The sequence below is a fragment of the Gallus gallus genome, chromosome 1, assembly GCF_016699485.2.
Source record: "Gallus gallus isolate bGalGal1 chromosome 1, bGalGal1.mat.broiler.GRCg7b, whole genome shotgun sequence".
NCBI classification, from domain to species: domain Eukaryota; kingdom Metazoa; phylum Chordata; class Aves; order Galliformes; family Phasianidae; genus Gallus; species Gallus gallus.
Window position 1 is genome coordinate 52,014,577 of NC_052532.1, and position 25,293 is coordinate 52,039,869.

General features: G+C 48.0%; 1 protein-coding gene and 1 long non-coding RNA gene across 35 annotated transcripts in view; one reads left to right on the plus strand and one right to left on the minus strand.

Moving 5' to 3' along the window:
- The window catches only part of RBFOX2 (RNA binding fox-1 homolog 2), a 163,512-nt gene extending 140,724 nt beyond the window's left edge, over positions 1–22,788 (plus strand). For 19 of the 34 annotated variants that reach the window (XM_040656373.2, XM_046908796.1, XM_046908787.1 and 16 more), the window contains 8 exons: positions 561–614; positions 749–841; positions 1,902–2,034; positions 7,336–7,375; positions 12,318–12,394; positions 15,139–15,227; positions 16,146–16,218; positions 17,296–22,788. In XM_040656373.2, coding sequence (XP_040512307.1) covers positions 561–614; positions 749–841; positions 1,902–2,034; positions 7,336–7,375; positions 12,318–12,394; positions 15,139–15,227; positions 16,146–16,218; positions 17,296–17,350 — 614 coding nt within the window. In that variant the 3' untranslated portion in view covers positions 17,351–22,788. Of the gene's footprint in view, positions 1–560; positions 615–748; positions 842–1,901; positions 2,035–7,335; positions 7,376–10,000; positions 10,044–12,317; positions 12,395–15,138; positions 15,228–16,145; positions 16,219–17,295 lie in introns of all 34 variants that reach the window. The other 15 variants (XM_015288005.4, XM_046908770.1, XM_040656495.2 and 12 more) reach the window with 5 other exon arrangements.
- LOC107053630 lies at positions 4,766–10,033 on the minus strand. Its single transcript, XR_001467041.2, has 2 exons — positions 9,007–10,033; positions 4,766–5,839 (listed from the first exon to the last, which is right to left on the minus strand). It is a non-coding gene; the product is annotated as an uncharacterized LOC107053630 (long non-coding RNA).
- Positions 22,789–25,293: the final 2,505 nt, after the last annotated feature.

Here is a 25,293-nt window from a genome sequence, read left to right on the forward strand (position 1 = left end):
AAAATAGCACGGAGAGGAGCAAATGTGAGATGAGGAGAGTGAATTGCTTTTTTTGCAGTGCAGTCGTGCAATCCAGTTAGTGAGGAAATCTCAATCACTGCTGCTTTTTAGATCTCTAGCAAATATGACAGAGCGGTGATTTGAGAATTTAAAGGTGTAAATTGACTTCCCTGTGGCTTCAGAGAGGTTTTTGGATCCACGGCATTCCACATGGATGCGTGGAGGAGCTGTCAGCACGGTTTGCACAGGGAATGTAGGTCTGCGCGGTGCTTGCGGCGAGTCCGCGTCTGAGGCAGTTGGCAGTTCCCTCCATGCCCTCCTGCAGATCAGCTGGCGTTTGGCTGTTCCCTTCAGTACAGCAACCTACACCTAGACCTCGCTGTTAGAAAAAAGCAGTTGGCCTCCATCTACACCAAGGGGGATTGTGGTGAAGCAGAAATTGGAAAGAGCTGCTGCATGTGAAGCTGGGGCGCATGCACGAGACCGTTCCCCGTACCCACGCTGCCTGCTCCTTCTCTTGGTGTAGATTCTGGCATTCACTGCAGTCTTTGTTGTTTCAGGTTGGAAGTTGAGTCCTGTGGTTGGAGCGGTGTACGGCCCTGAGTTATATGCAGGTAGAGCTTCAGCAGACACTTCCACTTCTGCCATTTAACTGCAGTGGTGTTTGTTTATGTTCTCAATTTGCTGTTTCTTTATAACCTTTTTACGTTTGTTTTTTGTTTTTTTATTCTTTTTAAAATTAAATTAGCGTCCAGCTTTCAAGCAGATGTCTCGCTGGGCAATGACGCCGCAGTGCCCCTGTCAGGAAGGGGGGGTATTAACACTTACATTCCTTTAATCAGTAAGTAGCCCCCATTGGCCCCTCTCTTGTTACTGTGCTTGAGTTAACTATGACCTGTTTCCCTTCTTTTTTTCCGGTCTGTATAATATATACTTGAAAGGATGGGTCTTGTCGGGAATGAGTTTACCTATAGCCCAAGTCTGCTGCGCAGTGGCTGTAACCCGTTCATCTGCAGTGTTTCCGTGCTACGAATGGGTTCATCTATGTGACAAGGAAGCTGCAGACCAAGGGGAGGGTGTGTGCAAGGAATAGGCCGTTCCCTTTATTTCCCTCCGCCCCTTTGGAATCAAAGAAACCAAACGGGCAATTCCTAAAGTACATATTATACAAGCTGTCCAGCCGTGAGTGCACAGGGCCCCTTGGTGTGCACCAGGGCGCACGCCGGGTTGGGTTCATGCCTCTCCACTTGTCCCTCTGGGTATCTACTCGTGACGTGTCTGCAGATGCCTCTAGGGCTTCACGTCATTCCATGGTGAGCCAGCATCGAGTGTAATAAAGTTAAATGAAGAGGGGCTCTCAGTAAGCTGGCACTTTATGGGAAGTTTCTGCTGCTGTTATATGGGCTATCTTGTCTTTCAGGCTTTAAAATGAACATACAGAGGATTGGGTGGCAAAGAGTGGGAGGGGAAAGGAGGGAAGAGACTGATGTAAGTTGATTGACTTTAAGGGCCTCTTGACAAATTATTTTAAAGAGCCTCTGCAGTTTTGGAAGAGCCGCCTGCTATATTGATAGTAACTCTCTGCGCTTCTCGGACTCTAACCAGACTGCATGGCGGTGTCAGAGGGGGGGATTTGGACCCTGTTTGTGATGGGTGAGGCATGCCAATGCATTAACCTCTTGCATGCCAAACCTCTCTGCAACCCCTCCTCCCTGAAAGGCCATGGTGTAGCAGGACGTATGTATACGATGCTTGCTGGGTTAGAAGCATGCCCCTCCGCAGGATTGATGCAAAACATCCCACCGCTGCGGAGCTCTTGTGTCACTTTGTTTGAAGCAGGCGGTTGTTCCCTGGGCAGGAGCTGGGATCCTTTTCACCTTCTCCCTTGTCTGTCTTTACAGTTCCAGGCTTCCCCTATCCAACTGCAGCCACTACAGCAGCCGCATTTCGGGGAGCCCACCTGAGGGGCCGAGGAAGGACGGTTTATGGGGCAGTCCGGGCAGTACCTCCTACAGCCATCCCTGCCTACCCAGGGTAAGCACTGGTCACAAGAGCGGAGTGCTCTGCACAACCGTGTCAAATAATCGATTGGCTAACAAAAACATAACTAAAATTGTCTGGATGGTGAGAGTCAGGGTATTTGCTTAGCGCCAGAGCATTCCGCATATGGTGGCATCCAATGGGGGCAGTCCTAAATTTTGCCATACTAAGTTCTTGCCTGAGAGAATTTTCAGTACTTGCAACAGCCTAAGGTGCTGATGTACTCCTTCTCAGAATTTCTCAATTCACCTTCTGGTATTTGTCATCCATTGACCCAATACATTGCAGCACTACTGAGAAGGACACAAAGAGGGGTCTAAGATGTCCCCAAAAGTTTCAACTCTCTGCACTCCTTTTGTGGTTTTCTTGCCCAGGAATGAGGAATATTATCTCTTACCTTCATGCCTCACCATCTGGCAGTAGGACACAGAAGAGCCAGCTACCCACAATGGATTTGCTTTCTTTGTTGGAGACGGTTTAAAAAGGTTTAAAACAAAGATTAATCAAGTCCATTAATTTGAAGTTGGGAGTGTTTGGGATACAGTGAGAACGAAAGTGCAGCGTTCTTCTGACTGTTGTATGAAGCAGTGCTGAATTTGCAGCCTCAGCACGCGTCTCTGTCCTTTGACTTTACGTTAGTAATGCAGTGGAAGAGATTCTGTTACAAAACAATATTCTCCTGTTCAAAAGTAGAAGGAACCGGATTGGTACGTGTGTTTCGTTTGGTTTTTTTTTGTTTGTTTGGTTAAGTGTGGTAGAATGACAGAGGTCACAAATCCCTTCCGAGCTGTCCTTTTATTGTTTCTCATTTTGAGGATGCTTTGTTCGTATTGTCTCTCTAGAATTTTATTGGCCATATTTTCAGATAGGTCTCTCAGAAAGGGATAGGAGCAAATCCTTCAACACAGAGAATGGGCTGATCCTGTTTTTTTGTTGTTTTCCCCCCCCCTCCCTCATACTAGCTTCAAAAGGGCAGAAATTAAGCTGTAAATCTTTTTATTAGAAGGGAGGAGGAAGCTACACACATCAGCGTAAGGAGCTGGCCTGATGCAGATAAGCTTGTAATACGTTCTGTAGCAAATGAAGTGGGGAGAGCTTCTGTGGCCCTTCCTTATTGGCGTCCTGTCTGATATTTAAAGTAGAGTTGAAGGAAGTGTGCTGCAGTGGTGGTGCAGTGATCTAGCTTCGCTCTCAGACAAATCTGGCAACGTTTGTATTGAATTTACCCAAACACTTTAATTGAAACCTCCTCAGAACGCATAGGCTTTTGAATGGAGAGGTTTTTTGAGCTTTTAGATCTATCTTTTTGCCACCTCCTGTAGTTCATATGTGACATCCTGTAACTTAAGCCTCTGACCTGCAGCTTGTCAGTCTCTTGCTCTGAAAATGAACCAGCCCTGCTGAATTAGGAAGTGCTCCACAGTGAGAGAAGCAAAGTTGGAGATAGTGAAGTACCTGCACTGCAGAGGTTGTGTGCTTCATCCCTGGGAGTAACGGCTGGAGCATTCCTGGCGAGAGGCTGTCACCAGGAGAGACTCAAGCTCTGTCTTCCATATAAATCCAGCCTGAGTCCCCTGTAAAGTATGTATTTAATTTGGAATATGGGCCAGGCTCCAGTGATTATCCTTTCCAAATACTGTCTTGTGACTGCATTTATTTACATTACGTTGGGTTTGTTTGACCCTGCTGACCAATTTCATGTCTTCATGGGCAGCGTTCTATCCAGTAAACATTTTCAGGATAGCAGTACATGAGTTGCCTTCAGAAGTGGCTCAGAGCTTCCCCTCTTCCCAAGCACTGGGATGTAATTAACCAGTTCTGGAGTTTATCGTTGCCATAAGCTGAATCGCTACATAATGTTTTGTAGGGGAATTTGATTCCTAATGGAATAATGTACATTGTGCTGTTCAGATCCATGTTGCAGTAGCCTATAGGACAGCCACACGTGTGGGCGCTGCTGACCCCCACTGAGTCAGGGCAGATGCCAGAAGGTCAGTCAGCAGCACATGAATGATGGAAACATAGTGAGTCTTGTGGAAGAAAACAGTAAAGTGAGCTGTGGGTTTCCTCAAACATGGTAGAGGGAACTCAGTGGTGTTTAAGTTGCTTTAAAACTTAATGGTATCACTGAATTTGTGAGATCAGCAGCATTATAAAAAATATATATATAATTGTAGAATAATACAGGCTTGTTGGAATTGCTATACTGGATCAGACCTGAGCACTGTTCAGGTTATTGTAATTTTCGTAATTGTTGACTATATCTACAGTGCTTGATTCTCCAGAGGAAGGTGTAAGAAATCATATCATCCTTAAATGAATAGATATCAAGATCTAAAGCTAGATCTGAAGCTCAGATCTACTAATGCATATGTAAAAGGTCCTTCAACATATGTGTGGACATGAATGTTTACTCAGGAAGGATTATTCAGATGATAGAAAGCTGTGGCTCAGAGCAGTGAAGAAGCTGGTGGATAATAACCTGAGCCTGACCTCAGAACACCAATGCAACCCTCAAGGTATAACTGAGGCAGCATTCGGTGCAAGTGTGAAGACACAGTAACCTCTGGCCTGTAGCGTGACTGGAGCTAGTGCTGGAGTATTGCCCTGATTTGTAGTGGCCATGCTTTCTAAACGAAAGCTGACAAATTGCACTTCAGACCAAAAGCTGTAAGAATTAAATCAAAGCCTGAAAAAAAAAAAAACAACCTTGCCTACTCTAAAATTCTCAAAATGAAACAAGTGTGATCAATTTTATTTCTCAAACTGCAGGTTTAGGCATTGGCTTGTTCATGGTCATTAAGTACAGATACAAAGAGCAGGCTTGTCATGGTAAAGTGTAATTTAGTTTAGGAGTGTAAATATATAGAAGATTCTCCAACTCAAAGCCAAAAGTAGATAAAAGTCAGACTAGACATAAGGCACTGGGGATCTTTCTGGGATTTTTGTTTTGTTTTGGTTGGTTTGGGTTCCTTTTACAACATAGTCAACTGTTGGTAAAACTCAGTGATAGAATGGCTGCTTTGCAAGATCTGCATATGTCTTGCTCTTGTGGATGTGTTTTAGCTCAGCTAGTGGGCTTTTCACGGATGCCACTGAGATGTGATGGGGCTGTTTTATGCTTCTGGTCAGTCTACATAACCAGAATGGCCTCTGTGGTTCTCAAGTGAAGTTTTCGCTAGCATTGAGAATCAGAAATATGGCTATTTTAGTACATAAATAAACCCTGCTAAATTTCAGCCCTAGCAATTGGTGTCAGGTCCTCACTGAAGGAGAGACAGGATGCACATGTGCTCTGTCACTTGGGCTTGGGAAGCCTTGCTCTTACATGTTATAGTGTTTTTTGCAGTTTTCTCTGGAGAGCTGGTGCTAGCATCTCTTGCTGACAGGATACTAAGTTACATGAACAGTGCCCTGATCCAATGTGGTAATGCTTTTATTAATCCAACTGGTTGTGCTTGGAATAACTGTTGAAACTGCTAATGTGTTCATAAACCAACAGTCACTTCCTCTGTCATGCGTTTGCCTTTCCTGCAGGAGCAGGTGGAGTATCACTGCTAAAACACTCCTGATCCTAGATAGAGAACCCAGCAATGTAAGTCACTGCCCCAGGAGCCCAATTCTTTGTTATGTGATTGTAAAAAAAAAATTAGCTTCAACAAACGTGATCTTATGGCCTGCTTCTCTCTGCTGAAGTGGCTCCCCTCTTCCTCTAACAAGGGTCTCTATCTTTGTATCTGCTCCCAGCCCTCTTGGAGACCGTAGTAACTCTGTCCACTGGGAATGCAGTGTATTTTTCCTGGGGAAGACAACAAGACTAAATTATTCAAGCAGTAGCTAACACTGCAACAGATTTATTTATTTATTTATTTTTATTTTTAGTAATAGCATGCAGAATTTTGGCAAGATGTGCTGGGCTTTTTTGTGTGTGCGTGCCTTACAGTAGGTGGGTGTCTGAGGGTGGCAGGCTCTTGGCAGCATTTCACATTCCATCCGATGAGTAAAAAAAATAATAATTAATAGAAAAGCTGGCGTTCCATGCCTCCTTCCTTAATGCTACTGGTAAGTCATATGCATTAGGTCCGTGAATATCACATGGTGGGGCTCTAATGCTTTTTTAAAGCCTTGGGTGAGGTTGTGCAGAGCTATTCAGAGGACAAAGCAAAAGGAGGTTCCTCAATATGAAAGACAGGCTGAACGCACACGGGTGGGGGACGTACCCTCTCTTCCTTCCTCATCCTTCCCCAACCCCTGTCCCCAAAGCAAGCTGCGTACTCCTACGCTAGCGAATGCTCAGGCAAGAGTGGTTCTTTGGGAACCCCAGGCTCCAGTTTAACGATTTTTCCTGCTTGAAGTTCTGAGAGAAAGAAAACGATGGCTTAAAACAGAAAAAGTATCATCCCATGGAAACCCTTCCAGTTGCTCCTCTCTGCTGTGGAACATGTCATTACTACCAGGGACTCCCACTGCACCTTTCAATTCTCGGACCTTGGACCAGTCACCTAACCTTTTTAGCTCATTATCTCTGCTTGTGAAAGCAATGCATTGTGGGTATTTTTGGTTTTTTCTTTTTAATTACATTTCTCTGTGTTTACTTTGATCAGAATTGATTGACTTGTTTTCCTGAGGTGTTGCATTGGTTCTTTAAGATGCTGAATAATAATACTTTGCATGCTTGTGTGATCAGCCAAATCTTATCGCATGTCTAATGTGCAGGGTAAAAGCAGGTGATGTATGGATGTCAGAAACAAAGCCAAGCAGCCCTGTGAAGCTCGAAATACGTAATCATACACAACTCTCTGAAACGTGCTTCTGACATAGGTGATTCCAGCCCCTGTGGGATGCCTTCTGAGGGGCCTCTCGATTTCCAAGCCCACTTCACGAAGCCAATGTTTTCATGTGTGTAGGGGGTAACTTAAACAATTCCAGGAGAATAACCAGAGCGGAGGTTTCTAAACCCTTGTTTCTCTTCTTCAGGACATCAGATCTTTTTGAGTCTATTTTTATTGTACGAGATGGTTGTTCCCCTCCCTCTCTCCTTTGCATACTGTCTCCCCCTCTGCCCGCCCCTTTCCCCTTTTGCATGCCATGGAAGATGACTTGGAGCTGTCCAGCGTGCGTGCGCACACATTCTCTCGCTGATTTGCTCCTGCCAAAAGCCCAGGTTATGGATTCATACATCACCTGCCTGTGTAAAACGCATGTGCATGCTGCCGTCCTCAATAACCGGAATGTGTTTTCTGTTCTTTTGTTTTTTGTTTTTTGTTTTTTTGTTTTTGTGTGGATTTTCTGCAGTGTGGTTTACCAGGACGGATTTTACGGTGCTGACCTCTATGTAAGTACACACACCGGAGCCTCCTCATCCCTAACCCCTGACAAGCCAGCCTTTTTTTTTTTTTCTTTTTTGGTTTGTTTGTTTGATTTGGTTTGTTTTGTTGTTCTTTTTTTAAATATCATTTACTTTAATTTTCTTCTTCCTTGTGGATATATATTTATATATTTAGGAATGCAAGCATGCTTCTCTGTCACTGCGCTTGCCCCTGGGTGCAAGACCTAAGCCTTTGGGTTTCCTGATCATTGCCAGGGTCAGTTTACTGGGTGTCCTCTCCCTCACATGCACACTGCTACTAATCAACCTGAGAGATGATTAGCGAATTAAAATTTCTCTCAACACTTCTCTCATTTACATAATTTGGATATAAAAATAACAGGACTGGTTTAGCCTCAGACCTTCCCTTTCCTTTTTCCCCCTCCACCCTCCCCCTTTCTCTCCACTCTTGGGACCCTTTCAGGTTTGATTTGTGCAGCCCACACTAAACGGAGCAAACTGGATGTTTAAAAATGTTCGTGTGCCACTGGGATGTGGAGCTTATCCCTTTGGGAAAGACACTGGGACTGATTAAAAATGGAGGCTGAGATGCTAGAGTGAAAACTGACACCTCAATTTGCTAGTCAAAGTGGTACCTAAACAGACTAGATTCTCTTATCTCTTTGGGGAATTGTAAAGTACAAATATGTGGAGATGTTCGGTTAGAAAAGCCAGCAGCCTACTCCTGTTTGGCTGTTAGCTCTGGTACCGCAAGAGACGTTGTCCTGTCGTTGTCTTTGTCCTACCCAGCCAGCCAGTATTGCACATCTCTAAAGTACCTCTATAAGCAGCTGGGTTGCGGCCATTGTGCCAGCAAGAAAAGCCATTTCCTCTCTAGTGGAGAGCTGTTGTAGAACAGTTCTCATAGGAGTATGCCCTTCAAAGCCAAAATGTTTAGGCCTACTGCTACCATCACTACTTGTGGCCTGTCTAGCTCTGGCAAAGTTCTCTTGTGTGGCATTTGTAGGTAACAGTTCTTCGGAGTTGGGGAAGCTTTGTATTGGTAGTGGCATAGGTGTCAGCATGGATTTCATGTCCCTGCTCCTTTGAAGATGCTACTCCTGACATTTATGAAGAGGACCCTGGGGGCTAGACTGGAGATAATGGATGAAATTAGCTTTTGGATTTTGGTGGCTTATATGGAGGGTCAAGTCTTATGGAGGCACTTTTCCCAGCACAGTTACAGCAGTCGGAAGACATGCGCTCTAAGCACAGAGATTTTGGGTGTGCTTCTTCCTGCTTACATACAGTAGTATGTGCACATCCCTCTAAAAATTGATCTGCCTAGTCACGTGCTCCTTTATAAGATGGTATTCTTTGACACAAGAGTTCTGGGTTTTCCCACTTCAGTCCTAAAATGTCAGATTTACAGACCACTGGCTTTGCTACAGCAAGCAAACGTAAGAGCAGTACCTTCTGCTTAGTGCCTCTTCCCTCCAAGTATGTGTAAGAGGTTGTCATGTTGAAAGGGAAAACTGGCCAAGGTTACTCCCCATTTCTTTTCAGAAGGCTCCTTCAGAGCTTCCATTGCTGGTGGGGGAGAGATTCTTATCGAGCACATTTTAGGGACAGTGACTTCAGCAGTGAAGAATACCCACCATCACTTGGTGCTGCAGTGCAGTAGCATCATGTAACATGTAACAGCCTCCAGGTCAGGATAGAAGTGAGAGGTGAACTTCTGGTGACTTTGTTTTCAGTTGCTCAGGTCTCACTGTGAGAAAGCAGGACAGCAGAATGGGACGCTCATCAGGGGAGATGATGGTCTGTTATCCTGTGTTACTGCTGCCCAGCACCCTATAACAGAGCTCAGGAGAAAAAGCTGTCCTAATACAAAGTTGCTGTTCCAAGCATTTACTAATTGGCACATGCAGAAGGGATGCAGCATACCTGTGCCTCATTGATGTACCAGTGGTATTCCCTGCAGTGCTTACATCTTTCTGGTTGCCATGGAAGGATTGTGCAGATCATAGAAGGGAAGGCAGAGGGTTCTTTGATTAGACTTAGTCCTTTCTGGTTGGATTAGAGGGAAAACCGAACTGAGGCTCCCTTCTGAGTCAAGGCAAGGTGGCAGAGACCCTGAGCTAGATAGGAAGGAGGGGTTAGCGGTAGATGAGACAAAGGGGAAGTGTCCCAAACTCAGGCTGCTTTTTCCACTTAAGTGCTGTATACCAACTTCTCATTTTCCTCCTCCTCCTCTTCCTCACTCCTTCTTTCTCTCCTGGGGCAACCAGCCTGCTAGCCATGTCTTCTCTGATGAGGGCACTCCACCTCTTGTTGGATGCGTCCCACTCTGGCAAGATACCTGAATTCATAAACCAACCAGCCCCAGGATGCAGAGGGCTTCATTTCAGATCCTAAGAAAGGTTATTTTTCAATGGGGTTAATCTGGGGTGGAGGGGAAGAGGAAAAAAACAAAACAAAATGAAACAAACACAAACCACCCCACGTTGCGAAGACCACTCCTGCCTGTGAAAAGCGTGCTTGCATCCACTGGAAAGAAAAGGCTGGTGAGCCCCGCTGTGGGCTGTTTGTATGATTGTTTCTTTCCACAGCTGTGTTTTTTTGAACTGCTCTTCCTGTGTTCTGTTATAGAATAGTCTTACAGGAACCAATCATTAGCGCTAAAATACCTCAGGTAGGAGTGCCAGTGTGACCTGCCAACCAATCAGATTGTGGATTGCAGTGGAAAAAACTGAATTATACTAACCATTCCAGCACCACATTAGAGATGGGAACAGAGGCTTTTTTAGGGCAGCGCAGACTCCCGTGTGAGCCAAGCCCCCGCTGTAGCAGGGTGGCATGTGTCCAGATTTCACACCGAGTGGCATTTCATTCCAAAAATGTATTTATGTAAATTCAGTGGAAGAGTTAACAAGGTCATGCTTGTCCCATTACCATGTAGAAGCACCTGCTGGCTGCAATGGACACTTGTCCTGTCACCTCTTTTAATTCATTCATGCTCATTCCTGGTGCACGTATGCCACCTTTCTAATACAGAAACACTGGAAACAGTTCTAGCCCATTCTGCTTCTGACTTCTGCTCTAGGGCAGTTTTGGGGTGCGATCAAGCTTCAGCAAATTTAAGATCCCTAAACTGGGCTCTCAGTCTGAACCTGGCAGGTGGTCAAATGTGTCTAACTGGTACGTGAGTTGAACGTTTCTTAGTGGCATAAAGAGTGCCCAGCCACGCTCTGTGTGCCTAAGGCAGCAAGGGATGAAGAAAAGGGAAGCTTATAACCATAGAATATGCTGACATAGTAAGCCACAGGTTTGGATTTCCTCATATTCCCCTTGCAGTGATGTTCCCATTGCATTGAATACCTAATATGTGCCCAAAGAGCGGAAGAGAAGATGGGACTTCTTTTGAGCTGAACTATATAGCTTTAACATGCTCATTTATCTACATTAACATGTTCAGTAATTGGAATGCTGCTCTAGCTGGGATTGCAGTTTCCTATCTATGTTGTTTTGCCAAGTTTGTCTCATTCCCCGAAATAACACAATATTGAAAAGCTGTCATCTGATGTTAAAGAAGAGATAAAAAAAAGTTTGGTGTTTTTTTTTGCTTTCTTGATGAGCCAAGGATAAAAGCGTGACAGAAGAGTCATTTGAAATATGGGCTTTTGTGAACACCTGGACAAATCCAGTTGTTTGCCAATTGAGATCTATAGGCTGAGGCTCTCTACACATTCTCATGAGAAAGGGGGTTCAGCATAGCCCCCAGCAACACTGGCAATATAATAAGAGAAAAAGAAGTTGAGCTAAAATAAGCAGCATTAAAAACTGTGTTAGTTTATCTCACATGCTCTCCAGACAATCCAAAAGACTATACCAGAAAGAAGCAGTCTTGATTTAGACAGTCTTTTTAATTGTTACCCAGTAAAAATGCATAAGCTGAGGCTGCCCTTAGACTGTCCCATAGATAGAAACATCTCAGACCTAGCACCTTCACAAGAAGCTCAGACACGCTCATCTCCTTTGAGACAAGGCTAATGATTTTAAAGACTGAACCTAGATGGGTAAACCACTTCACCTAAATAGGTGGAAATTTGCATGGCTGCCCTGGGTTTCAGGGATCATGCCACTCAACATTATCTTCTGTTGCAGTCTGGAGGAGTGTGGTGCAGCTAGCAAAGGCCTTTTTGAAATCATTATTTGTCATTGGTAAACATGACTGCTCACGTTTGTTGAGGATGCTCTACTTCAATACAGTTTTTACTTACTGTAGTACCTGAAGTGAGTGGCATCAGGAAATACTGGGGGTGGTAGGACCTTGTAGCTGAGGTTACAGGCGAGCTTTGCACACTAGTTAAAGTTGTCTGTGAACAGGAAGGGCAGAAGAAAACCAGTGCATTGGACAAGCTGAGTAGGGCTTCAGATGCTTTGAGGGAACTACACGTGGGTCCTGGGTTATGGAGAACGGGAGCCTCAGCTGGGTCAGGCAACCTGCACGGCATCTCCTTTGCTCTGTACTGCTCCCAGAGCTTGGCAAAAGCGTTGATGAAATCAAAAGGAGTAAGAGCTGCAGCTTTCTCCTCTTCAGCCTGTTTTGGTGTATTTGGACCTGCTGGTCATGCTAAATACATCCCCTTGTCAGAAATCCCCCAGCTGTCTGCACTCATTGCTCCTACGACAGGACCGTACCATGGCCATTATAATCCCTATTTTTGGTTTTATTTGAAGTACACACAAGTAGAACCTGCAGACTGCTTTGAGCCAGGCAGGTCTGCCTGTGCGTGTGTACCCGTATCCTGTGACTTTATTTGTTTTTTCTGAAATTAACAGTAGCTTCAATTTTGCATCAGTGCATGGTTAAAAAGCAATACACGTCAGCTATTCCTTAACTTCATTTCTCCAATGAATTATTTCTCCTGTGTTTTTGTTTTTTTTTTGTTTGTTTGTTGTGCAGTTGACTGAAGAAATGTTAACATCCCGCTCTAAATCTCTCAGTGGAGTCTCTGTTCCCTTCTCTGATATAACAGATGGGTTATTGCTTGTTATAATTATTAACATTGTGGTGTGGGACAGGGCATGGGTGGGAGCCATTTCGGGGGGGGGTGGGTGGGAGGCTGCGGGAGTTGTTGAGGTTGGAATGTTAACTCCAGTGGTGACTGACTGTTTCCGTAATAGCAGGTTGTTGTGGCTGCACGCTCTAGTACTTGAGGCTGTGTACTTCACTGAGCTTGTGGTAGAGCCTAGGGCGAACTGCTGTCCCAAGAGAATGCTGGGATGGATAGAACTAGCCAATATGAGTCTGAACGTGGTGACTTTGCTGGTTGTTCTAGCTCCAGATGTCAGCATGCTTAGTTTTTAATTTTGATTAATAAATGTTACGCCATCCCTCCTCCCCTTCCCACACCTGATTCCAACCCTTCTTTTCTTTTTTCTTGTTTTGGTTTGGTTTGGTTTCGTTTCCCTTTACGAGAGATATGAGTTAAAAGAGAATTACTTGATAACCCTTTCTGGGTTTCAAACTGCATCTTGCTCTCATGTGTAGAGTTTGTGCTGGTCACATTCAAAATGGCTTCTGATACGACATGTGGCTGATGGGTGAGAGGGAGAAAGGGACAGTGCTAGGAAAATTTTGCTTCTATGCCATGCCCAAGTGACAGACTGCACCAAGAGTTTGCTGAGGTTGGGAGCTTAAGGAAATACCAGGAGGTCCTAATTTGATGAGGTTGGTCAAGGTTTCATTTGCATTGCCCTTTGTTCGTCTCATCTCTCTCATGTTGTAGAGCTGATGGTAATAGTTGTGTAATGCTAGCATGCCAGAAATAAGCCAGACCTCCCCAGACCATTGATCTGAAATGCACAGATTGAAACAACTTGGTAAGAGCAACCTGGTGATTGACTTCACTGCTGAAGATTTATGTTACTCTCTCTTCTGTTAACTAGAAGATTGAGGGTCTAGGAAGTCCCTCTTCTCCTGAGTAGGAAACCACCCCAGGCATGTTTTGGATAGCCCTTCCACAGGAGCAACCAAAATGAGGTTAAAGTCATGACCTCTGTTTTAAAAGCTGTCTGGCCTAAAACTGAGCGCTGCTGAACAAAGACAAATCATAGAATCTTAGAAATCGTGGAATGACTTGGGATGGAAGGGACATTAAGTCCCAACCCCCCTGCCACAGATGGGGTTATCAACTGCTAAATCAAGTACTAGACCAGGTTGCCCAGGGCTCCGTCTAACCTGGCCTTGAATGCCTCCGGGGATGAGGCATCCACAACTGCTCTGGGCAGTCTGTTCCAGCACCTCACCACTCAGTTAAAAGATCAAAGAAAAAAACCTACCCCCTGACATCTAATGTAAATGTCCCCTCTTTTAGTTTAAAACCATTCGCTCTTGTCCTTTCACTGTCTGTGTAGATATAAAATCATTACAGGTGGAGAAGACCTCCAAGATCAAGTCTAACCATCAATGTGTCACCACCATTCCCACTAAACCAAGTCCTATACTAGAGCATGTCTTGTGCTCTTAGTTGCATACAACCATAAGATTTGTAGGGAAAAAGTGGTAGCGATATTTTGAGCCGATGCTGGAGGTGAAGAGCATAAGTCTGCCTTCTGGTCCTTCAAACTCTGAAATGTCAGTTAGAAAGAAAAAGGAAAAAGCCCAAAGCAATCTAGAGTTTTCCGATGTTATTTACGGCTCGTTGTGTTTCTGGCAAATCAAACCCATGGTTCATTTACCATTGCACCTCCTCCCTCTCCCCCAAGTTAACAAAAACACGTTCAGATGCGTACAGTCAAGAAAGATCTGACCTTGGCTTCAGAGCTTGGTCCTCACTGCTACGTGCAGCCCTCGTCCCCTTGTCTGAGAAGTGGCTAGGGTCCGTCCCTCATTCCTGTGAGGTGCACAAAGCCACGGGTCTGAGCCTGGGCTTCCTCTGCCTCCAGAAATTCTGGTGTGAATCCCAGCAGGATGCTCCCAAGTCTTCCTCTGGGTCAGGATTTGTGTTTCACCTACTCAGCTGGAGCTATATTTTCAGGAACTGACTCTTCTGAGTGTAAACATTTTGAAGATCTTTAATACAGATGTGTAGCATAGGTAGAAAACTAGCAGCAGTACAGGCTGTTCAGACATAATTCCTGCCAACCTGTTTCCTTCTTACTTTAAGGGAGGGGTATCTGTGCTGGTTTGCTTGTTGGCACCCCTGAGACCACCAGAAGTTTATCTCCTTGACCATCGTTTCCTGATTGCTTTTTGGCTTTCCTGGCTATTGATGCTTTTATGCATCGGAACCAAAAGAAATTCTAGCCTTTTGGGTCTCCCAGGCTTAAAAAAGACGAAAGCAAGGGGGAAAAGAGCGGGAGTTAGTCTGAATTATGCCCTTTCTAAAATACATGCTTCACAGAAAGTGCCCGCCTCTGATTTCCCCAGCGTAGGAGGAAGAGGACATAGAAATTACATTGCATGCAGTATTTCAGCTCTCTTCTGGATTTCTGTTTCCACATGCCAAATTTAGTTTCCTACAGGGATATCACCGTGCTCAAGCTTGCTTTAATTTATTCCTTCTGCTAAACGGGGTAATGGAAGAGTCTTGGTAGTCCTTCTGAGCTAAGTGAAACGCACGAGCTAATGGGCGATGCTCGTAATATACATGACATGGGAGCTGATGCAGTTTGAAACACTTCCTCTCCTTGTGATGTGTGATTCCTTTTTCTTTTTCTTTTTTTTTTTCTCTACGTGGGTGGACAGGTATCTGTAAAGTCAGTTCTCTTCTCTCCTGCAGGGTGGATACGCAGCCTACAGATATGCACAGCCTGCTACTGCAACAGCAGCCACGGCCGCTGCAGCCGCTGCAGCAGCTTACAGCGATGGGTATGTAAGGGGCAGGCATCCACGGGGCTGGCTTGCTGTGCTCAGAGATCTGAGGAGCAGTGATCCATTACAGTTCTTCTCTACTTCTTCCCCCATTTCTTTGTCTTACTTGCACTCGCACGCATGCATGCACATCCCAACGTGAAGGATGAGTGCACGACTTGTCTCTGCTCCCAGGCAGCGTTGCCTTCTGGTGTGTGTGAGCCGGCGCAAACCCTGGCCCTTTCCTTAGCCTAGGGACTCCTTGTGCAAAGGAGGAGGTGTGGTCGTGGTTCAAGGTCGAGAGGTTTGCATTGCTGGCTCCTTACTCTCTGACTCTGAGAAGGTTGCTCCATCGCTGGGTGCATTTCTCTCCCCATCCAGAACTTAAAACTTGCTCAGCTCATATGGCATAGGGTGCTTTAACATGCAGCTCTGTATAAATGCAAAGGATGATGGTCATCAGAGCGCTCGCCTTAAGATTTTTCATCTCCTGTGTGGTGAGGCTGTGTTTTAAAGTTCATGTTCCCTTCTCATTCTGGAGAACCCCACACTACTTTCCATTTAGCAGCTGGTACCGTGCCAGTAGAGCTGGCACCGGGAGCTCACCCTCCTCCCATGCCCCGTCACTCGAGGTGAGGGCTGCAGTTGTTGCCAGGTCCGAGGTGCTGACCTCTTTCCTACAGGTTGGGCTCCTGGTGCCACCATGTCCCTCCTCGCAGGCCTGTCTCTTGCCCATCTCATACCGTGCATGGCAGCATGCCCGTAGGCTCTCTTCCAAGAGGGGCAGCCCATGTGCATGTGTGTGCATGTATGCATACATGTGTGTAGAAGGGCATGCTGCTTCTTCCATTGCCTGTGGTCAGACAGCTGTTTCTCTGCCCCTCCAAAGTGACTCTCTCTCTCTTTTTTTTTTGTATGTTTTCTCCCTCTCTTCAGTTATGGCAGGGTGTACACAGCAGATCCTTACCATGCCCTTGCCCCTGCCGCTAGCTACGGAGTTGGCGCTGTGGTAAGTGCAATTTTCTTTCTTGTGCTGTTTCTCAATCCCGGCATGGGGAACAGCTGCTCACTGCCTGTCAGGTACTGGAACTTCATCCAGAAAGATTTCTTCACTGAGGAGGTCCCTAGCTGCAGTGCCAGCTCCCTCGTAGTTGTGCATTCGTATGTCTGCCTGTGTGCGCTAGGAAAGGACTGCCAGGTTTAGGAGACCAGTTATCACTCAGTATTGTACATCTTGTATGAAGCAGGTGGTGGGAGGATCGCCAGAAACATCGGGAGCTGGAGTGTTGTAGGTGCATTGATACATCTGTATCAAGGAGGTGGATAGATCAAGAATCGGCAATGGCTGGAGATGCAGGCCATTCTTCCTTGCCTTTCTCATTAGCTTTAAGGGATCTGTTGCATATTGAGAAATCAGTGTGAGGTAGACTAAGGGAATAAGTTGTTGTCATGAAATCTTGCAGCAGAGCTACTCCACTTGGTTCCCTCTTCACTAGCAGAAGCATGCGGTGTCCTGCCTGCCAGCAGCGGTTATGCAAGGGCAGGAATGAGGTATGCTGGCATCGCATGGGAGTGGCACAGCTTGCTGAGAACACATGCCTGCCCATCTGCTTCTAGCCAGTGCAGTATCTGTGTTGCTGCAAAGGCTGGAATGCAAATGTGTGCGGAGAAAAATGCACCTAAATATAGATGTCTGCAGTGTAGCACCTCCGTTTGAGCCTCAGCTCATCATGTGGATTCCTTTTAGAGTCAATGGAGGAAACAGAGGTTCTTCTAGGATAGCAGGTCATCGTGCATCTGTCAGACCTGTACCTTAAGGCGAGGTGAAGAGTATCCTAGAAGTGTGCCTCTGCTATCTGAAACATCAGCCTAGACAACTGGCTTAGAGGGTAGGACTTGTGAGTCCTTCTTGTACTGAGCTCCCCGTGCCTGGGACTTGCCTGAGCTACAGCTTGCTTTAGCAGGCGAGGTGATCTTTTGTCTCTTGGTGGCAGGTCAGTGCCAGGACGTGTCCGCTAGTCCTGAGTGCCTCCAGGCACGGTTTGCCCTCCTAACAGCCTCTTCTTTTCTCGTTTGATTTCTACAGGCGAGTTTATACCGAGGTGGCTACAGCCGATTTGCCCCCTACTGAAGTGACGTGAGCCCCCTGCAAGTGGGACAGCCCCCCCAGTTCATGAGGCCTGGCTATTGCAATATTTACTAGTAGAGGAACTCTATAGCAAGACGAGGAGGAAAAACAAAAACAAAAGAGAATACTTTTTTATACCTCACTATGTTCTTTGAATATGTATTTTTTTTCCTTTAAATTTCTGCCTTTAATTCTTTTGTTCCAAAGATTGTGCTTTTTTTTTTTGCTTTTTTTTTTTTTTTGGATTTTTTTTGTTTGTTTTGTTTTCATTTAATTTTTTTTTTCTATTTTAACTGTGGTAAAACAACAACAAAAAAAAGAAAAAAAAAAAAAAAGATGCATTTCCGTGCCTGTATGTTGGTGCGTAGCTTATCCTACCGATCACGGAAAAGGCGATTAGCGATAAGGAAAGCTGTTAGAAACCGCTGCCGTGCGATTAATCAGGAACACGCAGACACAGTTACTGCCCCGGGCCTGGCGCTCGGTGCCCGGGAGGCAGGAGGACGTGAGGGAGAGGAGTCTCCACCTGCCGCGTTCCTGCTCTGCGGAAGGAAGCGCCCTTTGGCTGTGGCTGGGACCTGAATGCTGGCAGGAGATTTTGCGTATGGAGGAGGGGGAAATGCGGAGACTTCCCTGCTTGTTTTTATCGGCGCCCGACGCGCACGGGTTTGGGACAGTTGCAGCAGTGTCAGGACTTTAGACTCGGCGAGAGAAGATTTCCTCAACCTGCCCAAAGACTTTGGCTGTTACCGCTGCATAGGGGACGAGACTTTGAGAGGAGTTTTTGAGGAGGAGGATCCCTCCCTCCCGCACACGCGACTTACTCTAGCTGGTCATTGTCCATTGCTGGTGGCTGTAACTCTCTTAGTTTTCCATCCTCCTTTTCGAGACCCTTCTCCCTTGCTGTCCCTTTGCTCCCTCTCTTCCTCGAGGAGCGGCTGACGCGGGGCAGCATCGCACAGTACCTCTGCTGCGGACGGCAAGCGGTTCCGGCTGCGTGCGGCCGCGATGATGAAGAAGGCTGTGGCTGAAGAAACGTGCATCAGTGCTGACGTCCAGCCAGCAAGGTCTCTCCTTCTGTGCTCATCCTGAGCTGCTTAGGCGCTGCGGCGAGCAATCTGTTTCTAGTAATGTGAGTGAGGAAAAGCGAGTCAGTGTATAAGCTGCTGAGGTGAGGGGCACACGCGTGTGGGTTTGTCTGGGGGAAGAGCGTCCTTTGTGTTCAAACGTGATCCTGAAGTGGTTTCGTTTCGATCAGGAGTTTGGGGGGGAGGCAGGAGCAGCTTGTACAAGCTCTGAATTCATAGGAACTTCCCACCGCAAGCTAGATCTAAGGCCCTTTCAGTCACGTTGGAGCCCCGAGTCCGTTCTGCCCAGCCTCCCATAGAACACTGTGCACCTGGGCTGCTGGGTCCATAATGACACTACATATGACAAGATTTGGAAGTGGAGAGCCTGCTCGGGGTACAGCTCCATGACCCCCCCCCTCCAGCACTGCCTCTCTTCTCTCCCCAGCAGCGACTTGGCTGGGCTGCAAAGTTGGCATTCTTGGCTGACCTCCACCCTAGGTTCCCAGCAGCCCCGGTGCTCGGAGGGAAGTGCTCTTACACCATCCCTAAGCCGTGTTAGAGAAGCGTGGTTTCACTGGGCTGCCTCAACTCTTGCTTCTTAGAAGGGCTTCTTGGAGCATGGGTTTGTTGGTGGAGCCTCTCCTACTCCCGCCATACCCCTGCTTCTCCATCCACTGCTGATACCAGAATAGGAAACCTCCTGCATTTAACACTAAACAATGTCCCCATGCTGAGCTCCCGGGGAGGTGTCCTGGCCCAGCCACGCACAGCCACGCATTCTTTGCTCTCCCCCAGTGAAACACAGCCTCTCTGGGTGCAGCAGAGGGGAAGGATGGGGAGACCATTAGTTAAGCTAGAGACCCTAAAGCTATTGATTCTCTGGAGGAATAGCTAGAAAAAGGGGACACCAAACTGCCAGCCTGTTGGCCACCTTTTGCTGTTTTATTTTTCGTTGTTGTTTTTTTCCTGGTTTTGTTGTTGGTTTTTAATTTTTTTTTTCCAAGCCAAAGTTTGGTTTGTTGCTGTTGTGACGATTTTTTTTTTGTTTGTTTGTTTGTATATAAATATTTTAGTTAGATTGAAATAAACGGGGAGGGGGGCACAGGGTGTTGGGGCTTTCACAAAAACTAGGAAATGAGAGGGAATCGGGGCTCCTGGGGGCTGTCGCTGAGCTGCAGGAGGCTCTGTGGTAGGAGCAGTGTGAGGGGAGCCGTGCCCACCATGGGGCTCACACCCCTCTGCCCGTTCCCTGCAGTTCGGCTCAGTTGGTTCTCGCCCTTCTCACCCACCCCCAACTCTGCCTCTCGGGCGCAGGAGGCCGGCCCCATTTCTGCTTCCCAGCAGAGTGTCTATGCACGGCAGCTTCAGCCCACCCGCGTCTGGCGAGAGGCCAAGGGGCTTCGTTGCGGTGCCCCGCTGTACGATCTCCAAGTAGAACCTGCTCCAGAGCATCTTGGTTCCTCCTGCTCCCATCGCTCCCCACTGGGCTCCCAAAGTCTGAAACGTTGCAGTGAGCAGCAGGAGCGCCGTGCTCCCCTTTGGCAAACAGCAGGTGTGGTTTTGCTTGGATCATTACGAGGTGCGTTCAGAGCAGCCAAGCCTTGGCTATACTGTCTTCTGGAGGAGTGAGGACAGAGCCTATATCTCCCTATGCAAAATGAGTTGCTCTTAATGAGTTTAACTGGGTCCTGGCTTGTCTGGCAGACAGCAGCTTACATTGTCCCCGAGGTGGCTCTGCAGGCAAGTGTCCAGGGCTTGGCTTTCACAGGGACAGCACGGGCTGGCACAGAGCTTGCTGCTGTCATCTCTTGTCTCGTGGCACCCAGGGGTTCCTCTTGGTGCAGAGGAAGGGAAGTTCCTCTGAGTGCTGCTGTCTGTTCCATCTTACAGTGGATCTGGCCAGCGCACCATGTTATACTGATACAATTTTGAACTGAAGAGCTCCTTTTTTTTCTTTAATATGCCGGTCTGTCTTTCCTTGAGGGTGTAGTTGTGCTGGTATACAGCTGAATTCTACTGGCGTAGCACACTCTCTACTGGGAATAGGTCTCATTGGTGCCTGGCGTGCAGCATAACCCTCCCCCCACTACCCAGCTGCTAGGAAAAGCTGTGCTGGGAGCTGGGCCTGCGGGGAGCTCACCCAGGTCCGGGTGGATCCAGTGAGGGGTTCAGAGAGACAAAGCCATGTTTTGAAGTAGCCTGAGGGAGAGCAGGCTGGCCCAGCAAGGACTTGCTCAGGAGGCCTGTGGTTCAGTCAGGGCTCTGTCAGTGACCTTCACGTCACTGCCCTAGGCTTGCTTCCCCATCCCTAACGCGCAGGTAATAGTTTATTCCCTGTTCTCACCCATTTTATCTGTGGAAGCGTGCAGCACGAGGGCTGTCGGAGTACCAGGCTCAGGTGTTAGCTGCGGTGCCGTTGGTGCCACCATCTCATCGCCCACCCTTCTCATCCTGGAAGGAGACGTGGGCTGCTCGCTGGTGTAGAGAGCTCCTGAAGTGGGGAGTGCAGAGCCCCCCAGTTGGTTCCTACCCACATACATCCCCATCCCTTCCCTGCCTGCGTCGCGGCTCAGCCCCAAAGCAGGAGACGGGCAGAGAACGTGCTGGGGAGCACTTGGAAACTTATCAAAGGGAAACCACTGTGGGCTCCGGCTCCGCAGGGGAGGCGTGTGGGGAGCTGCAGCCCTTGGTGCAGAGGGTGATGGTTGAAGCGTGTTACCTGTTTGCACTGTTTTAATATAGGAGTGGGGGGGAAATGAAACCAACCCAACCTAGTGAATGCGATGAGCATCCAATGTAAAACTTCTTTGTGTTTTTATTTTGTCATGCTCTTGGAAAATGTCAAACATTTTGTAGTATGCACCAGTGAGACTTGATTCTTTGTTGCATAAAACACTATTTTTGGTGATGTTAATGTCTGACGAGCCCCTTCCCTCCGCCCCACTTTACTGGTTGCCCTCTCTACCCTCAAATCTCGGTCAAACCTCTCTTCTGCAACAACAACTCCAGTCCCCAAGGCGAGCAGGAGGCCGACGGCCAGCGTGTGAAATGGGGCCCTACTCAAGCAGGCTCAGGGCTTTTCCCCGGTACGTGTTCCTCTAGCAGAACTCGGCAGGACAGCCCCCATCCCTCCCCAGCGTGCGTCGAGGGCAGCCCCATGCGGCTGCGGGCGTCCGGGTCCTGTCCCCGCTGCCGACTCCACATTGGGAAGCACTGCCAGTGACCATCCCCTGGGTACCGGGCTGCGCCTCTTGGCGAGCCACAATCTTTACCTGATTCTCCGGGAGACTGCTGGTGTCTGAAGCCGTCCACCCCACCGCTCATTTGGCTGGCAGTCGGTAAAATGCCACTTCATATTCCCTCACCCTTTTTTTTCCTGGAGTGGGTCAATGAGAAATCTTTTACCGGGCTCCCAGTTCTCCGCTGGTGGAGGGGCTCATTGCTTCCCCAAGGAGTGTGCGTTCCTTGCAGCATTCAGGCCTCCCACAGGAGCAGCCTCAGTTTTGGTCCTGTTTTCCTATGATTTTGTTTGTTTGTTTGTTTGATCACAGTATTTTGTGTGCGTGTTGTAGTTTTGGCAGCTTGGATTTGGCTGCGTTACCACGTGACGAAATAATCCTCTTTTACCCCAGGGGATGTGATTTGGTTTGGGGCTTTTTTTGTTTTTCTTTCCTTTTTGTTTTGTTTTGTTTGGGATTTGTTTTTTTTTTTTTTTTTTTCCTATGATAGAATCCTGCTTGTAAATAGCTGGAGCTCAAACTTGGGGCCCGCAGCAGCCTCAAAGCGGGGCTGCAGAGCGATGCCGACTGGCAGAGCGTGGCGCTGACCTCCCAGCCTGACCTGCTGGAGACCCGGAGGGTTCCCGTGCGAGGCCGAGATGCCGCAGCACCTCCCGAGGCAGCGACAGACTTGCCCCTCCCCACGGCCCCCCCAGCACCTCCCATTGCCAGGTACCGCCGGGGAGCGGGACGTGCCCCCATGGACGCGGCCCCTTCCCCTGGCCCATTTCCTAGGACGCCCGAGCCGCTTGCCCAGGGTCCCATTTCCCCGCTGACTCTGGAGAAGCAGCAGCTGCATCCCAGGGCTTTGTGACAGCCTCTTGACTTCCCACCCTCCCTCGTTAAGTATCATATTGTATAGTAGCTTTCAGACCATACAGTATTCATTGGGTTATTCCTATAATTATCAAGTAGCTGGAATTGTGAAGGTCGGAGTAGTTAGATCTTTAGCTTTTATTCCTTTTTTTTGTATTACTATCCATGTGTATAAATTATTGATCATGTTGCTGGCTTTTATAAACTCTAAGCAAGGGGGGAAACCCTTCCTAACCCTTTGCAAATGGTAATGAAGCACTGTTTTTAAATAAAAGAGAGAAACACCAGTCGGTTGGCTCCTTGGTGTGGTCTGTTGGTGCCTGGGTGGGTTCCGGTGGCGCATCTCCTGCAGGGCGCTGCCAAGAAGGGGGGAAGATGGAGATGGATCCACGGTGGGTAGTATCAGCAGTAGGCGGATGGCTGAACTAGGTAAGAGCACAGTCCTTTTCCAACCTTAATGATTCCGTGATTCTCTTGTAGAGGGTGAAGCCTTGTGCGATCTCAGCCTGCCTGCCCGTAACCCCACGCTCCTCCAGGAGCTCAGACGTGGCTTTTACCACTGCTCTGCTCCTCCCAACCTGCACCAGCAGCAGCCAAGCAGGAGTTCATTCGTATTCTGTGAAGTGCTCAGAGATCCTCAAGTGAAAGATGTCTTGCACGCACACACACATATATATATACACACACACAAATAATCAGATGCCTTTTCCGCTGAAATGAGCCTAAAAATAACAAATAATAAATCCCTGTGGGCAATTTGCAAGTAATTACGGAAGCATCAGTTGAGTTGAGTGAGACGATGGTGCGGGATGGGCCGAGTATAGCTGAGGCCAGCACAGGATTTGGTTGGTTGGTTGGTTTTGGAGATGCAAGACACCGGGCACAAGAGGAAGGGGCTGCGGGCAGCGCTGCGGGTGTGCGTGTGCTCCTCCAGCATTCCTCCGCGGTGTTTACTGAGGAGCTGCAGTGTGTTCCCGTCAGATGATGCTCGCCGCATTCTAACAATAACTCGAGAGGATGTTCAGCAGCAGCTGCTAAAATTAGATGCCTGGGAGTCAGGGCTGATGGTGGCAGAGCTGGAGCAGGGGATCTGCATTGGGAGACGTCTGGAGATGAAGCCCTGCAGCGCTGGGACCGAAGCACGAGGCAGTGGGGTGCTCAGAAAGTGAAAAGGCAGCACGGGGCTCAGCCTTCATTTCAAGGCATGTGGGTAAAATGGCTGCTCTTGGACGTGGCTGTTAAGCCCTTCAAGCAGTCGAAGAATCACAGAACAGCTCAATTTGGAAGGGACCTCACAGCCCACCCAGCCCCACCCCATGCTGTGGGCAGGGCTGCCACCCAGCAGCTCAGGCTGCCCAGGGCCCCATCCAACCTGGCCTTGAACCTCTAGGGATGGGGCACCACAGCTTCTCTGAGCATTCTGTGCCAGCACCTCACTGCCCTCTGAGGAGAGAATTTCTCCCTAACATCTGACCCAAATCTCCCTTCTTTTACTTAAAAGCCATTTCCCCTGGTCCGATCACTGTCAGACCATGTAAAAAGTGGTGCTCTCAATGCAGTAGCCTTCCTGCTTTGCTCAAAGTAGGCTTGCTAGAAATAAAGCTTGTCCGAGGAAGTTGATGATTCTTTAGCAAGCTGACCAAGGGAAAGAATGGTCCACTGGGAGCAGAGACGGTTGGGATGGAAGTGTCTCAGTGCTGACCCAGTGGCTGTGGAGCAGGAGGTCCTGCACCATGCAACTGCCCCTGGCCTGGTGATCTGGTGGGCAGGTGCTGATGCCCAGGGAGAAGCCTCAGTTCCCAGGGCAGCAGCGGGGTGACTTTTGCTTGGAGTTTACAGCTGGCCTCCAATCGACCATCTTGGCTTCAGGGTCATGGCCTGGGCATTCTTCTGATGGCCTTTAACTTTGGTCCAGGCAAGATGCATTTGTTGTTCTCAATGTTAACGTCCCTATGAGCATGGCTGCGTTGCATGGTATTGGCTCCTGCAGCTGGGGCTGAGCTGGAGCGGCTGGGGCTGGAGGTGGCAGGAGCGAGGGAGATGAGACTGCCAGAGCTCGTCTGCTTATTCGCCCCAAAGAAGGGCAATTGGTTGCTTTCTAGAAGTACCTTACAAGGAGCAAAGATCTGGCTTTCCTAGGGCTGTAACACACCCTGGCGTTTGGGTCTTGAGGCTGGAAAACTCCAGCCTTCTGTGTGGGCTGTGGGACTCGCAGTGAGTTATGGCTGAAGCATTTCTAAATGTCACATCTCAAGCCGGGAGCTTCCAGTGACTCATGCTGGCTGGCCCTACCGCTGACCTTGTTTGTGGTGACTCGCCCGCTGGCCTGGCTGCTCTGCCTTCACCCTATGGCCAAAGCCCCTACAGTTGAGCGCTGCTGTTCCTCCAGCTTTTTGCGTGCTCCCGTTTCTCTCCCTGCAGCAGCAGCAGCAGAGCAGGAGCTTCACAGCCTTTGGCTGCTTTGCTGCAGCAACGCATCCATGCTGGGAGCCGTGCAGAGCCAGCACCCCCAGCAGCTGTCCCAGTTTGCAGAAACTTTCTTGCCTTTTTAAGGACATGCTGAGTGCCGCACTCTAACTTTAGCACAAAGGTATGGTTGACTTGGCTTCTTTTATTAATGGGTGGGTATAAATATATCTGCTCTCGGTGCCTGTCTTCCACGTGTAAACACCGAGCTCTGTCCCAGCTCTTTTTGATGATAAATTCCTCATCTTTTGAATCACAAATCACTTTTGCGTGTCTCGGGAGGAAGCATCGAAACGCAAAGTCACTTTGCTTTTTATAGCCCCAGC